Source organism: Ilyonectria robusta, assembly GCF_021365365.1.
Source record: "Ilyonectria robusta strain PMI_751 chromosome Unknown BGZ61scaffold_45, whole genome shotgun sequence".
NCBI lineage: Eukaryota > Fungi > Ascomycota > Sordariomycetes > Hypocreales > Nectriaceae > Ilyonectria > Ilyonectria robusta.
The window spans coordinates 75,554-91,563 of NW_025764479.1; the positions used below are offsets into that span (position 1 = coordinate 75,554).

The 16,010-nt window shown below is 49.0% G+C and overlaps 5 protein-coding genes across 5 annotated transcripts; 3 read left to right on the forward strand and 2 right to left on the reverse strand.

Moving 5' to 3' along the window:
• Window positions 1-43: 43 nt before the first annotated feature.
• Window positions 44-475, reverse strand: BGZ61DRAFT_371296 (L-Aspartase-like protein; the record flags this gene model as incomplete). Its single annotated transcript, XM_046242087.1, has 1 exon — window positions 44-475. A coding segment is annotated over one exon (432 nt), but the record flags the coding sequence as incomplete, so codon positions are not given.
• Window positions 476-696: 221 nt separating this feature from the next.
• BGZ61DRAFT_371419 (pectin lyase fold/virulence factor) lies at window positions 697-2,124 on the reverse strand (the record flags this gene model as incomplete). Its single annotated transcript, XM_046242102.1, has 1 exon — window positions 697-2,124. The coding sequence occupies one exon, from the start codon at window positions 2,122-2,124 to the stop codon at window positions 697-699; it is 1,428 nt and encodes a 475-aa protein (XP_046095247.1).
• Window positions 2,125-2,570: 446 nt separating this feature from the next.
• Window positions 2,571-5,094, forward strand: BGZ61DRAFT_371236 (fungal-specific transcription factor domain-containing protein; the record flags this gene model as incomplete). The annotated part of the gene is made up of 4 exons (XM_046242080.1): window positions 2,571-2,766; window positions 2,827-2,907; window positions 2,963-4,133; window positions 4,191-5,094. 4 exons carry the CDS (start codon window positions 2,571-2,573, stop codon window positions 5,092-5,094), a joined length of 2,352 nt encoding a protein of 783 aa, XP_046095248.1.
• Window positions 5,095-5,829: 735 nt separating this feature from the next.
• Window positions 5,830-7,570, forward strand: BGZ61DRAFT_540560 (Alpha/Beta hydrolase protein; the record flags this gene model as incomplete). Its single annotated transcript, XM_046254926.1, has 3 exons — window positions 5,830-6,185; window positions 6,236-6,623; window positions 6,674-7,570. 3 exons carry the CDS (start codon window positions 5,830-5,832, stop codon window positions 7,568-7,570), a joined length of 1,641 nt encoding a protein of 546 aa, XP_046095249.1.
• A 2,303-nt stretch (window positions 7,571-9,873) lies between these two features.
• BGZ61DRAFT_500024 (uncharacterized protein) lies at window positions 9,874-15,427 on the forward strand (the record flags this gene model as incomplete). The annotated part of the gene is made up of 9 exons (XM_046251492.1): window positions 9,874-10,043; window positions 10,094-10,961; window positions 11,024-12,693; window positions 12,749-13,072; window positions 13,225-13,507; window positions 13,556-13,746; window positions 13,805-14,753; window positions 14,884-15,186; window positions 15,236-15,427. The coding sequence occupies 9 exons, from the start codon at window positions 9,874-9,876 to the stop codon at window positions 15,425-15,427; spliced, it is 4,950 nt and encodes a 1,649-aa protein (XP_046095250.1).
• Between the last annotated feature and the right edge of the window lie 583 nt (window positions 15,428-16,010).

The window sequence follows — 16,010 nt, forward strand, 5'->3', positions numbered from 1 at the left end:
TAAATGATTAATTCCCGGCAAGATAAGCCGCAATAGCGTCGATTTATCCTAGCACTGAGCTCCGGCTCGTGCCCCCCTGAGCAGACCTCCTCTCGACGCTCCTCTCGAAGTTAAAGATGTCAATAATATCAGCCTCGAATTGGGGCGAGATCTGCTTAAGCTCCAGCAGGTCCAGTTCGGTGATAGAGATGCCCTTCTCCTCTGCCTTGTAGATAATAGCGCCGGCGATATAGTATATATAGCAAAAGGACATGCCTTTTATAACTAGATAGTCGGCGACGTCAGTAGTAAGTATATCGGCAGTTAGGGCGGCCTTCATCTTGGCGGAGTCGATCTGCAGCGTGCTCAGGACGCCGGCGGCGATCCGCAGGCAGTGCGAAACCGTCTTGACGCAATCGAGGAGGGGCTCGACTGACTCCTGGAGGTCCTTGTTATAGGCGGTCGGAAGGCTCTTGAGGGTGGAAAGGAAGCCCGATGCCTATGGACAGAGTTAACTCAGGGCATATACAGCCCTTTTATATCTATCAGTACCTACTTCCCTTGGATGCAGCAATAGAGATTTCCGTCATACTCCGTCGATAATTGCCACACAAAGGGGTACGTAACTTTCTGCAATTAAGTCTATTCAAGGTAAACAACGGACTTCTCCCTTGTTAAAACCCCCGTCAGGGTTTAGTTCTTAGCCTTCTCCATAGTCTACATAAACCTAACGTTCGTCGCGTGCTCATTGACGAACATGGGTACAAAGTCAGACACCATGAACCACCTTGGCTTCTGCATATCGTCATGAATATGCTTTCCTCCAATCTTCAAGTTCTCAAATGTGACATTTTCGACCCTCCTCGACGCGTCAAACCCCAAAATCTGCGACGGATTCACAATCCGGGAATTTTCCATGTTGAGATGGATATTCCTCAACATCACGTTGCGGACACCGCGGCCAGGCGCTGTCGTCCACCTTGCATTCTGCATCACCCGTAGATTCACCAGCTGACCTTTTGTTATCTTCTCAATTCTGACATCTTCAAACCTGACGTTCTCAATAAGGTTTGCATCGCCTGCATTTAACGAAATGCATCCTTGATACCACACCTGAGTCTCGTGGTGATCTAGGATGTCGATGTTGCTGACGTGGATGTCGCTGATGGTCTCTGGCTTGTCGGGGTTTCCGTGCGTACCGATTTGAATGGGATGGGCGATGTCCGGAAGTAGAGTGCAGTTTCTGATGGTGATGTTTCGCGTGTTTCCATAGTAGTCCCAGCGGTGGCCATAAATTGCGATGGTATCATCCGAGTTGCGCAGGAAACAATTCTCGACGAGTATATCTGTGGAACAAAAGAAGTCCAGCCCGTCGCCATTTCCGTGTGATGAAAAGGACCGATATCCGTTGATGTGAACATCTTTTGCTTCACCTGTGGTAAGGCTAAAGCCTGTAGCCCCCAGCGACGTGACCTTTTCGACGACAATGTTGTTTGATCGTTCGATGAGAATAGCGCCGCCGTTGGGTCCTTTGTAGATGAAGCCGTGGCCACGGACTCCGGAATTAGAGACGCTGATGAAGTTGAGTTTGGCAGTGAGAAATGCTCCTCCAGCGAGGTAGACTGTCGTGTTGGATGGCACCATCAAGTTTCCGTCAGTGACCTTGGAGTAGGCCGATCCATTATTGAGACCTGGACCAAAGAACCAAATATTGTCAGAATCGCCCGTCGGTGCATCGGAATCCACTTTGTTGGTTAGGATATGTAAGGCTTGCCACTTGTCATTGTTGATCTCAAGCATGACATCGAGTGGTCGATCAAGAGTGAAGCTGATGGTGTTGTCGTGGATGTTCGCTTTGATGCCAAGTGATGTCGGCCGAATGACTGCAGTGTCGACTTTGCCGATGGCGAATTGGGCTTTAATTTCGACAGGGCCATCGATGTCTATTGATGCGACAGAAATGGGATGTTTGTCAAACTCGTTGCGTGTAATGTTGACGTCGGCTACATCCACGGCACAAGTTGAGACAGGATGCCATTCTAGCGGTTGACTCTCGTCTATGGGACGAACCTGCACGACGAAGCCTGTGCTGCCTGTTACGCCCTCGGGTGTCGCGTAAGTCTTGATTCCGGGATTAGTCGACATGGTGATTGTGTTGATTAATTGAAATACGCAGGGGCGATTTTTACCGACGAGGGAATGTATGGAACGGATTGATTGTATTTGACTCCTCTTGTTAGTGAGGCTACCCTACACCGCGAGCAACCGTCGCGGGGCAAGTCGCGGAATAGCTCCGAAACCAACTCTCCAACCCTTGCAGGCGCTTCGGCGTCCGGTCCGATACCTGCTCCGGAGCCGAGGTAACTAGGATTTAACCAGGATTCTCCCAGGATTCACCTCCTCTAATTCGTTAGTTACACAGAAACGAGACCCCGCTCGAGATTGGCAGTACCCCGTGGGGCCCCGCAGAATGGAACCACTTCCCATGCGCCAACTTTGGCAGCCAATTCCCACGTTTTTCTTCCTCTTATCTTCATTTATGACGTCTGTAGTATTTTCCATTGCATTGTGTTGATAGGAATACCTGCGTCATGGGGTCTCCATCCGATGGTGGGAACTTTGACGAGGGGCCGATTGTGCTGGATCACGTATCCCACGATGGGCCTCAACCGAAGAAGCGCAAGGTCGCGGACAAGGAAGAAGGCCCCGGCCCTTCGTGCCACTCTTGTCGAAAGAGAAAGGCGAGATGTTCAAGAGACCAGCCTTGCTCCAGCTGTGTAAAGCTAGGTTTGTCATTACTCCCTTGTCGGGTTTGGGATTGGGTTACAAGTGCTAACACGTCGCCAGGCACAGACTGTGTGTACGATCAGGAAAAGTCGAAGCCCGGTATGCGACCTGGTGCCATCGAGAGCCTGAACCAACGAGTGGGTGAGTATTCAATTGCAACATTTCCCCAACACGGACACTCACATCTCGATCCCAGCCGCACTAGAGAACATGTTCGTCGGACAAGGCGTTCTCTGGCAGCAGATGTGGAACAGTATCAACCACCAAAGTCGCCACGATTCCGGCTTCTCGCCAGATTCCAACCAACCGCTATCCATTCAAAAACAGGCGTCCGACGTGAGAGAATATTTTGCAGCATTGTCGTCCAACCACGCTCATCATCCTGGTTCAACGGAAAGCAGCACCTCCAAGGGCAATGCTAGGACGCCTGCGAGCGGCCACTCAACCCACCACCCTCTTCCATTCATGGACCATGGCGACCGGCATCTCCCCCCCGACGCGCTCGTCGATTCCCTAGTCGAGACCTACTTTATCCAAGTCCACCCCTGGATACCAATTCTACATGCGAAAAAGTTTAGAGCGATGCTCTCTAATCCGTTGGAACGAGCACGAGTGTCGACAATCCTCCATGCAATTGTATCGCTCTGCATTAGATTCTCCGATGATCCCCAGATTGAAGACTCTCCCCACCTCAGATCCTGGTATTCTACTCGCTGCCGCCAGACCGTAATTCTCCAAAGTATGGAGTCCTTCTCGGTCGAAAACCTACAAGCGTTGATTATATGTGCCTTTGACACAATTGGAAGTGGCAGAGGCCCCTCTGCATGGTCCATCATTGGAAGCATGACGCGGACTGTCGAACAGCTACGACTCAGTACCGAGGACGATGAGAATCAGTCGCAATCACCAACATGTAGGGCACTCTTCAAAAGGATGGCGTTCCTTTCACCGTCCTCCACATGGATCGAAGTGGAGGAGCGCCGTCGCGTCTTCTGGAACGTGTTCCTCATGGACCGTTTCTGTAGCATTAGTACCGGATGGAACCTCTCGCTCACCAGCGCCGATGTGAAAAGGAGACTTCCGTGCGAGGGCGCCATGTGGGAAGCAGGCGAGCCAATCCAGACACCCACGCCATATTTCGGAGTCGCGAACCAGTCGTATAATCGCGACACTGACTGTTTACCTGTCGTTCGAGAAAGCGAAGATGGCCAGGCTTCTCTCGGTGGTTTCGCCTTTTGCATCGAGGCAACCGAAAGCCTCAGCCTTGTCACGTCCTTTTTTCTGCAATACGAAGTCGACTTTAAGCAAGTTCACGAGGTTCAGAGGTGGTTGATGAGATTCAAGCAACTCGATTTGCGACTGGTGCAGTATGTCCACGTTTTACTGTGAGTGACACCCCGATAATGAGCTGACGAAAATGATAGATGGAAATTCTTCCTCCCCGAGAAATGGCGAGAAGCATGTGTGATTAATGATGACGGTAATCTGGATCCGAACCTGGTCTTGGCCCACATGACACACAATACGGCTGTGGTCCTTCTACATCAAGGACTGGCATATCCCTCGCCAGAGTGGCAGTCTGTTCCGGTGAGGCTCCCATCCGCGTCTAGTGCAGAGACTTGCCAAGCTGCAGCTGTCGAAGTTGCCACGATAGCCGCGCAGTTTCTCCACAGCTCGGGCATTCTAACCAGCCCGCAATTCGCCTTCTGCCTCTTTGTCTGTGGCAGGATGCTTCTAGCCCACGCGGGATATTACAAAAGCCTTCTGCACTCGGCATTCGACTCTATTGTCATGAGTCTCGAGGACATCGCCCGCCGCTGGAACGGCAACCAGTCTCCAGTGACCAATAATTTGGCGTCCAAGTTTGCTTCTCGCCTTGTTCAAGCACACCTCCATGGAGCCAAGGCGGTTGACCTCCGAGAGGAAGCATTCTCGGAAAAGCAAAACGCAGGCATCTCTTCCAGCGTTACAGATGGAGATTTCAATCCCATGGGACTGAGATCTTTGCCAGGAGCCGGTTCTCCCATCGACCCAATGCTACAAACCAGAGGCTTAAACGAGGACCTCAGTCTTAATGGCCCGCACATAGAGTCCCCGGAGAGTATTACCCTGGCCTTTCCGCCTCTCCCTGTATCGTTCGAACTACACAATGTTGCTCGAGATTCCAAATTTTCGTCTCTACCAAACCAAGGGATTCTGTTAGATGAACCAACAATCAACAATTCAGATAATCTTGGGAATTGTCTTGAATTTTACGGCTTATCCGATCAATCATTCTTACCATCTGAGCGAGTTAGCATGTTGAGTCGATCTTACACAGAGAGTTAGCTTCAAATTCCATGAAAAGTATTGATCCTGTCTTGCAAGAACGCCACACTATATCGCCGTATCAATAGGCCCGTGACGCGAGTCTCTCTCAAGTTTGGGATATAAACCCCAAGGAGGCTTAGTTTGGGGCAGGGGAAGGGTGTTCTTCATATTGGAAATGGAGGCCGATAAGTGTATCAGGTCAGCGCACTTCACACCCTTGCAGCATGAGGTGTTTTAAGAGCGGTCTAGCCATGAGGAATCTGCAGAGTGAAGCGCTGGAGACGTGACATTGCTGGTAATAGGGGGATATCCCTAGGGATATAAACTAACCTGTTCCAGACGTCCTCCGTCCCGCAGTCCCAATTCGTCTTACCCCACGGGGAGCATATGTCAATCACATATTTCAGTGGGGGCAACACCCAGGCCAGTTGGAGAATCTCTGGGGTTAATCGAGAATACCCTAGCTATAAAATTCAGGCTGAATTTCTATTGATGGGATTAATTAATCCTCCGGAAAAACCTGATCAACACTCCTCCATATTCAAGGAAAACCAGGTGCGGGGTACAAGGGCCTATGGAGAAAGACTGTGCGAGTCTAACATGTTGTTTCTACCAATAGTTGGTAACAATTTGCTAGGTCCCCGATCTGGTACATCCATAGATGAATACATAAGATGATCATGCGCGCTGCCGCTTGTTTCTTTGTGCTGGCATTCAACCCGAAGAGACCCTGGTCCAATAATTGCAATAACCATGGTTGGCCTATACAATTTCCTTGGCGTTCTCTGCTTCACGGCGACTGCGCTGTGTGCTTCAAAAAACAACACATCTCCTACAGCCAAGACCCTAAACGGTACCTATGTTGGAGCTCATCTTTCCACTTGGGATCAAGACGCATTCTTAGGAATTCCTTTCGCTCAACCACCCGTCGGACCCCTCCGCTTCAAATGGCCACAGAGCTCCAACACTTCTTTTGAAGGGCAGCGCGATGCAAAGGAGTATGGAAGTAGCTGTATGCAATACGTCTCAGGCTTGACGTTGTCTGAGGACTGTCTCACCGTCAATGTGATCCGGCCATCGGGAACTCCCAAGAAGAAGCTCCCTGTGTTGTATGTGCGAGCCACTTGTGGGCAAGATGCCAGTTGCTAATTACTTCTAGGGTTTGGATCTATGGCGGTGGTCTATACACTGGTGCCACAGCAGATCAACGATATAACATGTCTGGCATCGTCAAGGTGAGCCAGGACATGGGTCAACCAGTTATAGGAGTCAGTTTCAACTACCGCCTTGGTATTTGGGGATTCCTTCAATCATTTGGAATCTTGAAAGAAGGCTCCAGCAACGCTGGACTTTTGGACCAACGCTTAGCACTTCGTTGGATCCAGGAGAATATCGACGCTTTTGGAGGTGACCCAGACCAAGTGGTGATTTGGGGCGAGAGTGCAGGAGCTCAGAGCATTGCGTATCAGATGTTCAGCTACGATGGCCGAGAAGACAATCTGTACCGCGGTGCTATCATGGAGAGCGGTGGTGTGACAGGCGCCCAGGTACGTGGTTCCATGGTAACTGCATGATTCAATGATGTTGACTTGAACAGATTCACGACCTCAGCTACTACAATGTGGCTTTTGAAAACCTTACCCGGACGGTGGGATGCTGGACAGCTTCAGACCAAGTTGCTTGTCTACGAGGAGTTGACCAAGCGAGCCTGTTCGCGGCACATCAATCGCTAACATGGAACCCGATGATCGATGGTGAATTCCTAACTGGATATCCGAGCCAACTCATTCGTGAAGGCAAATACAACACAGTTCCAATCATCATTGGTGCCAACACCGACGAGGCCTTTGCCATTGGCAATCCCAATACCGACGAGGATCTATTTCTTGAAGCTTTCAGGTGGAGAAACTATGCGCTGAGTGCTCCCACAATCCGCAAGTTGATGGAACTGTATCCAAACGATCCCTGCAACGAGCCACCGTATGCCATTACAGACTGCTCCGTTAATACAGCTCGAGGACTGCAGTGGCGTCGCGCCAATGCCATCGGTAGCGACATCACCATGATTAGTGGAAGACGCAAGATGGCCGAGCTCTTCACTTCTGCCGACGCCGCAGTCTACAGTTACCGTTTTGACCAACGGATCTATGGCAGGAGTGAATGGGATGGCGTTAAACATTTCGACAACGTGGCCTACAGCTTTCAAAACATTTCCGGGGCATTAGGGCCTAGTCCCGCATACGACTCTCATGTCGTCTTGGCCAGAGCTATTGGACAAGCCTACATCAGATTCGTGTACGAGCTTGACCCGAATTACAAAGCCAAGTACGGAAAACAAGAGAAACTGCTACCGACATGGCCGCGATACGACAACGACGACCCGAAGAATATCGTCTTGAATGCGACGAAGAACTGGGTCGAGGACGATACCTGGAGAAAGGAAGGGATTGAGTTCATCAACAGTTATGAAGTTGCGCGGGAGTTGTATGCTTGAGATTATTTAGACAAATTATTAGATGATCCGATGAACTTTCTCAATCGAATTAAACCAGACTTTTGACCCGTTGCTATAGTTTGTTGACATCTTTCGCTGTGTTCATTAAGTCCCGTATTTAACTGAACCAGGCAGCCTGATATCCACGGTTTGTTCCATAAGATTCACAGTCAACCATCTAGTGCCTTACGGTACCTGATTGTATCATCTTGGCTGCTCTGCATCATCCGAGAGGAGAGTACTCGAGACCGACTTAGCCGAGTATATTAAATTGGCATGTGACCTTGCCGATACACCTAACAGGGTTACATACCTACCTACCTCTAGTAGAAGCAATGCTACCTCATTATCGTAGGAACAACCGGTCTTCGGCTTTGTCTATTCGTGGAATAAAACGTGGAATCAAGGAGGGAATTCAGCCTAAAATATGTGGAATATTTCCGCTCGGTTCGCATACCTAGCATTAATATCAATTTAATGACCTGAGCATGGGAAACGCATTGGACGGAATATCTCAAAATTATGCATGAATTTAACCCTTGTTTTCTAGTACTATTCAGATATTCCGGATGGGCCAGATCGGAAAACTAGTTGGTGAGTATTGCGGCGTGATTTTGCTTGGACACGGAAATTATTTTTCCCACCAATGATGGGTTAGCCCCTGCTATCATCTCTGCACCCCCCAAAGACATTAGTTCATGTTTCATTAGATCGGAGGTATTTGCCCCTCTATGTTAGGGCTGACGTGTTGCTTTCCTGAAAACCATTGCCTCGCGGGGAAGAACTAATCGCGTTCAGTTAGAAGGTGTGGGTCAGATGGGTTCTGTAGCCATTTTGGTGGATTTCTATACCGTGTATGGGGTCAAGTTGTACGTAGACATGTATGAGCCTCTCCAATCTAGGTGAAGTAGAATGCACAAAGTCTTGCTCTGAAGCACCGCTAATCTATATTATGGTATAGCATATTGCCATCTTAAATGTTAGGGTTAGGGTGAGTATGAAGATCTTTAAACTAGATCATTAAGTTTATAAAAAGATTTAGTATAGAGTAAGGCGGCAGAGTAGACTAGCTATATCAAGTCAGCGATTAACGCAGTGTCTTGTTTTTGATCAGAACTTTATGCTTTTCACTGTACCCTCGAGCAGGTATCTTATATGACGGCTAACTGCCCCCAAGCACCCCTAGGATGCGACTAGCTGCACGCATCAAATTCTCTGGGGTTGAAAGGTCAATTGAGCGTCTTGTTACTGGAAGCCCATTATCATGTCATCGGTACTTAATAGAGCTATACAATAGTCCCGCTTGTACAAGTGAAATTGGCTTGCGTCAAGCAATTACCTGTTCCATTGCCTTTGTATCGTCCACACTTTGATGCAATTTGCCTGAAATAATACTGGTATGCCGCGAGAGAAGACTTACGTACCGAAATGTGTCTCTGTTTCTAGAACTGAGTTGCTGGTACCTTGATCTCGGCTGTTGTTGAGCTCAGGTCGAGGGCTGCTGGGCCAGGGCTGATACCAAAAGGCACCTCCAGACCTAAATTCATGCCGAAGTGTATGCAATAGAATGTGAAGATTTATATAATGCTATCTTCTATTGAGTGATACCACGTTGCATACAACTCGGCTGTCATAGTGTCTGAAATTGGTAACCCAAATATAGGTTTTGATAGGAATAACAGCGCCAAGTCACTTGTTCCTCACCCGTACACACATGCATCCCTCTCGTTTTGATGCCGACAAAGAAACCAGTAGACCCATAATATTGGCCTTAGAAATGGGCGGGTTGAAGAGTGAGATGATGCAGTACCGTGCGAAAGAAAAAATAAACAAGTATTGCCGGAACCAACTGGCGGAATCGAGCCGACGCCCTCCACACATTGCCTTCTTATCCTCCACCCTGTACCTATTATCGTTCACAGGGGGCAGGCTCCGTAGACGTGGGAGGAGACCATTCGCTGGATTGGGCGCGTGCAAGATCTATAGATAGCTGGTGTTTCAGGCTGCGCTGATGGAGAGCGAATGCTATTGCCTGGCTTGCCGCTGACTTGTTTGGGGGCTGTGACCAACAGGCAGAAGAGTTGTCGCACTACTAATGAGGCCTCAAAAGCGGCCCCCTTGGTAGCAATTGAAACAGAAAACTCGGTTATGCCCTTCGTCCAGGCTCGGCCGACTTTTCTTCAACAAGTTCTCCCCCTTCTGTCTTGTCTTGACAACATAGATCTTTTCGTATTTTAGCTGCTGGTCAGCTATCCTACTCTATTGAAACCGCACCCGCCCACAGAACAGTCCTACTAGTCACCATGTCGAGCACACAGGAGGCAGAACAGATTGTGCGGCGCCTAACCAGGAAGTACGGGTTCCTAAACGAAGAGATGATGGACGACATCGAACAGTTCAACTCCGAATACCGTCGGGAGATTGATGAAAACTGGCTCGCGATGGAAAACGCGGTATCGCACTCTGTCAAAATGTGAGTATCTAAGCCAAATCTTTGGCCACGCGTGTGCTGATTGTTCTCAGATTAGCAAAGCAGATCTACGGCAGTGGTGCTCGTTTCGTTTTTGAACTTCTTCAGAATGCCGACGACAACGTCTTCAACAAGGCTACCGCAAGCAACGCACTACCTTTCATCTCTTTCAAAATACATCCGAATCACATCATCGTCGACTGCAATGAAGACGGCTTCACTGAACCGGATCTACAAGCTATTTGCGCGGTGGGACAAAGCACCAAGTCAGCTTCCCACGGATACATCGGTGCCAAAGGTATTGGGTTCAAGTCTGTCTTCATCGCTGCGTCTAGAGTTCATATCCAGTCGGGCAATTTCTCATTCGAATTCCGGCACAACAAAACAGACCCAGGTATAGGCATGGTCAGACCTATCTGGGTCAATCCTATCGAGACCATCCCCAACCCTCTGACTCGCATGACACTATACCTCCACAATCAGGGAGACCAAGGCGACATTCGACATCTGAAGAAGATCATCTCCACGCAATTTGACGACCTGCAGCAAACATGCTTACTCTTCCTCCGAAAACTTGAGAAGATCAGCATAGAAGTCTTCAACGAAAGTGGCGAGCTCGAGCGATCGAAACAATTCCGCAAGCATAAAATCGACGAACATCGCGTGTCTCTGGGGACCACTTCGATTATCAATGGAGCAGAGACGACTCAACACCAGATCTACCACATCACAAGGCACAGAGCGACAGGCTTGGCGCGAAGCGACAATCGTGAGCTTCCGGATACCGACGAAGGTCGAAGAACCTCCTCCACCGCCGAAGTTGTTTTGGCTTTCCCGCTTACAAGCACTTCCAAACCGCTCATTTCTCGAAGGAAACAAGAGCTCTTTGCATTTTTGCCTCTTAGAAAATCCGATTACAAGGTTAGTTTGAGACTCCAATGCCACGACCCTGCATAAGTCAAGCGTTTCCTGACTGTCTTTAGTTTCTCATTCACTCGGATTTCGACACAAATGTCAATCGACAGGACATTGTGACCACATCACGGAGAAATCTCGACCTCCGTTACTGGATCGCGAGCACGTTCAATCAAGCTGTTCTGCAATTTTGCGAGCACGATACCCTCCGCTACGACTGGCCATTGTTTCTCCCATCCCCGGATGGCAGTTCAGATGCGTTTTGGTCTGGCCTGGATCAGGAGATCCAATACTTTGTGCAGAATGGGGCTTTCTTTAGGGCGCGTAAGCGAAATACTTTGCGCCTCATTAGCGACGTTTTCATTCTCATTAGCGGTGCCATGGACGCAGACGGAGAACCTGTATTTGACGACCCACGCAAAGACTGGTACCTTTCACCGAAGTATTCTCAAACGGCGGTGAATGTGCTCAAGGACTATGGTCTCCAGTCGGTGTCTGTTAGTACTTTGCTCATGTTGCTGGAGATCGATCTCCGCAGCGCCAACTCAAAAATGCACGGAAGACACACGACGAACGAGTGGCACTCGGTTGTGGCACGGATGTTTTCTCTGTGGTTCGAGGAGAATAACATACCTGCGCAACAGAGGCTAAGATCACTTCCTTTGCTTCCTTTGAGAAACAGAAAATGGACATCAACTAGGTCAGGGCCAGTTTATTCCTCAGCGACAGGTGACATCAACATTCCTGATTCCTTGGATCTGAGGGTAATCAGTCTTTCTGCATCCCAAAATCCTGATCGAAACACCTTATTTTGGCACCTTGGAGTCTGCGAGGCTACGGTAGATCAAGTGAGAGCCTCGATTAGCAGGTCTTTCCAGTCAAATCGCCTATCATTCGACATTATCAAGTCCTATCTTGATTATCTTTACCTAACACATCAGCCTGGCACACACACACAAGAAGGGTACGCAAAAGTAGAAGTTTTCAGCCAGACCAGGAAGCGCATAGCCCCAAGTAAGACAGACGTTTACCTTCCTGGCACGGCTCATGCCTACAGCCCCATGAGCCTCTTGGCGGCACAAGGCACTGCACCCGGCCTGTCTGTGGAATTTCTACATTCTGAAAACATGGACCATACACCGACCCGTCCGATTTCATCTCACCCGAGTTGGGAGAGGTGGCTCTGTGATTTCGTTGGCATACGACAGCGACTAAGACTTCTGTCACCTAATGGAGAGGCTTTGTCGTATACTTTTCTATACGTCTTTAAGCATCGACCAGAAAAGTTCTTGGGGTTATTTGAGCATCTCTGGTTACACGAGAAGTCAAATTTGTTGCGAAATCTGACTCTTCGATCCAAGATCAAGGATCTTCCCGCCAAAGACCTTTGCGGGGTGAATTTTCCAATCAAGTTGAAAGAGACTTGGCTTCCCTTTACAACCTTGCCCAACTATGTCATGCGTTACATGGAATATCCCGAGCAATTCCCTTTTCTCAAATTCGAAGAATCAAACCTGACGGGACAATTTGTTACCAGATGGAATTTCCTGAACGAGTTCTTCTCGGTCGGGAAAGATGTCAACGTGGACTTCCTTCTTGAAATACTCCGTTGCATTCAGAGATCGTGCCCAGAGCCTTCTTCCGTTCGTCAGACCCAAAAGGTCTTTGACTTGTATGTCGCTCTCTATGCCGCACTCGCCATGCCCGATGATGAACCAGGAACGCGACGCAAGATCAGGTGAATATAAAAAGTTCGCGTCCAGACATGTTGCTGATTACTGATTTACAAATAGGGATTTTTTTGACGAAGAAGGCATCATCTTTCCAGATGAGGAGAAATCCACCTGGACATCATCTTCTTCTTGTTTATGGGTCGCACCCCCGGATATGGAAACGAAATATGCCCTCAGAAATCTCTACTCAAGAACTTTGGGCGATGAGCAAATGGAGATTATCAGGATTCTTTTTCAAAGAACGCTCGAAATTCGGAACGCTTCATTGGATGATTTGGTAATAGAGCTAGAGGAACTTCGGGAGGGGGGTTGTGAGGACAAACCTCGCATACGGGCACTATATAAATACCTGGACGAGGTGATTCCACCTACTTCTGACATGAGGTATGTTCTGATTCAGTTTCTTCCCATCAGCGTTGCTTGTTACAAGATTAACACAAAGACAGAGCTGCATTTGAGACATACAACCTCGTATATTACGTGCCGCGACATGGGGAGTCAGGTTGGTACAGACCATCTGATTGCCTGTGGTCCAGTGAGACAGCGATCCGCGATAAAGTCATCCTAAATGAGTGCTGGGACGGCGATGAGAGCTTTTTCGTTGACAAACTGGGCGTGAAGTTGCTCACCCTACAAATGGTCTACGATGAGCTCCGAAATTCGCCTCAGGGCAGCATAGACGAGATCAAAGTGGCCATCTTGTCATTCAACGGCCTCCTCCAAACAGAACCGATCCATTTGGACCCGGAACCGATCAGAAAAGCCAGGATCTTTCCCATTAGGTATCCGAGCGGGACTGTTGTGTTGGGGTCCATGGATGTGGAATTCGCGATTGGGGATCGAGACAAGTTGAAAACAAGTTTTCAGGACAGAATTAATCTTTTGGACTTTGATCTGGAAGATGTTCGTCGACTGAAGCCATTCTTCGAGTGGGTGAGCCTCCAAAATCGGTACTTGTCCAACTCTGTCAAAGAACGCACTTCAATCTCTAGCAATTCGGGGCGTCCGATCTCATCACGCAATCGTGACCTGAAACGCAAAGCTTACTATATTGCCCGGTACGTACTGAAAGGACGAGAGCTGTTTGAATGATGCTGATTATGCGCCACCGACTAGAGTTGCAGCTACCTTTAACAGTCCTCGATTGAAACACGGCCCAGGTGAACTGTATGGGCAGCTGCGCACAATGACTGTGATGGAGATTGATGGGATCTCTTCTGTATTGGAAATTTCCCAAAGCAGGCAGAGATTCCAAGTCACAGTGGCAACTGCCAGCGAGCATATTGACGACACCTCAGAGAGACTCACGATTTATGTCCCCAAGCAACGCAGAGCGCAGGAACTCTGCTTTGGCTCAGTTCTTCCCAGAAAATTTGCTGTATGGCTGATGCGACACCCGTTGAGTCATATCGACGGAGCTGTCGAAGTTGACGCAGTCAAGGCCCTAACTTCAATTTTTGCCTATGACCGATCCGTTCTTGACGACATTCTCGATGACCAGGGGATTATACAAGTTTCATTTGAGAATGAAGATGAAGGCGATGACGAAAACGATAGCGGAGAGGAGGAGGAGGCGCATGAACATCAACAATCTGACAACCCCTTTGGAAATGACGACGCCTCTTCAGAACATCAAATGATTCCGACTCACTCCTCGGTGAATCGTGGCCCGTTACCATATGTTGCTTCATCCGAGGCTGAGCCCGAAAGAGGCCTCACGGAAACAGTAGTTGAGACCGTTTCTCGGCGGAGCCACATGCCACATCAGCCTCGGCCGGGGGGTGGAGATAACTCCTCGCGACCACTTCTGTCTCACTATTTTTCACAGTTACTAAATCGGTTAAACTATCAGGCCCCCCAGAACTCGGTATCAACCACGTTCACGCGGCCGGATAGTCGATCTTCCGAAGACGTGCAATATCTCGCGATTCTGAACAGGGTTGTCGACACAGCTCGAACAGCAGCATTCCAATCTCGTGGGGCATTCGATATGAGTGATTTGCGGGATGCTCTGTCTGGTGGTGAGGGAAATACAGATGCGTATGAAAGCTTTGACGGAATGGATGTGATCAGTAGGTTTCGGTCTACTAACCAACTAGAGCGTGACAAGAAGGTTGGGGCCGCGGGCGAGTTATACGTGAGTAATTTTACATGCATGACATGAGTTCCCAAGACTGACTGAGAGGATCACCTAGGTCTTCGAGCTTTTGACCCAACTCGACCTGCCAGATTGGAGTCGTGCAAACTGGCAAAGTACGATTAGAAAGTACGTGACGATTCATCCAGACTACAGGAACATGGCGGCATGGAACAGAAGAGAGACCGCAGATTTGGTTTATGCCGATACTGCGGGAGACTTCACAGACACTCTCATTGGCTGTGGTTATCTGAACCATGATGAGTGGCATGGGGCACGACCCAAGTATTACATAGAAGTCAAGACCACGACTGGACCATGCGGTACCCCCTTCTACATGAGTGGTAACCAATACCGACTTGTGAGTTCTTTAGCCAATGTTCCTATCAGCATGAGCTAACTTGACGCAGATGGGACGAATTCACCACACCGAAGATCGTTCAGAAGTTTACATGATCTTCCGCGTGTTTTGGCTGAACAGCGACAGGATAGGCCTGTGTATATATTTTGACCCGGAGCAACTTAGACAAGACGGGAGGCTTGTGTTTACAGGACAGACGTGGTGTGTTACGCCAGCGGCCGGACCGGATTTGGATGATTAAGGGAGACGCGCAATATGTGCAAAGCTGAACGAATACAAAGTCTTGGCCCCAATTTGGTGGCTATATGCAACAGAAGCTCTCCCGCTTTCTTAAGTAACTCAGCCCAGCTCGTGCCGCAAAGGTTGCACACACAGCCCATCGTTCTGCCATCTGTGCCTGATTGTCTCACACTCGCGGTAAAAATGACGCCGGCCTGATGCCGCTGGTACGACTAGAGACTCAAACACCGAGCAATATTCTCTCCTTCCAGTGTTAGTAATTGGCCCCTCAACAATTCCCGTTGTTCTGCGTTGCGGACCTCAAGACGCGAAGTCATTATGCCTGTCTAAACGCAAACCACCTTCAAAATGGTACGGTCTGGTTAAGTCAATTGGACCGATCTCGAGGCTTTTGCACCAGCCACGTCATCGCCATCCGGTCGATGGAATGAGTGGAGCAGATTACTGGCGGCTCTGGATGCAAAGCTGTAGGTACCGCGAACCGACAATGCGAGCTGACTAGCTTGCCATGCTGTTCAACTTTAACCGTCATGGACAATTGAGGGTGAAGCGTCTCGGTGTGGGTGAACTTAATGCCACCGAGG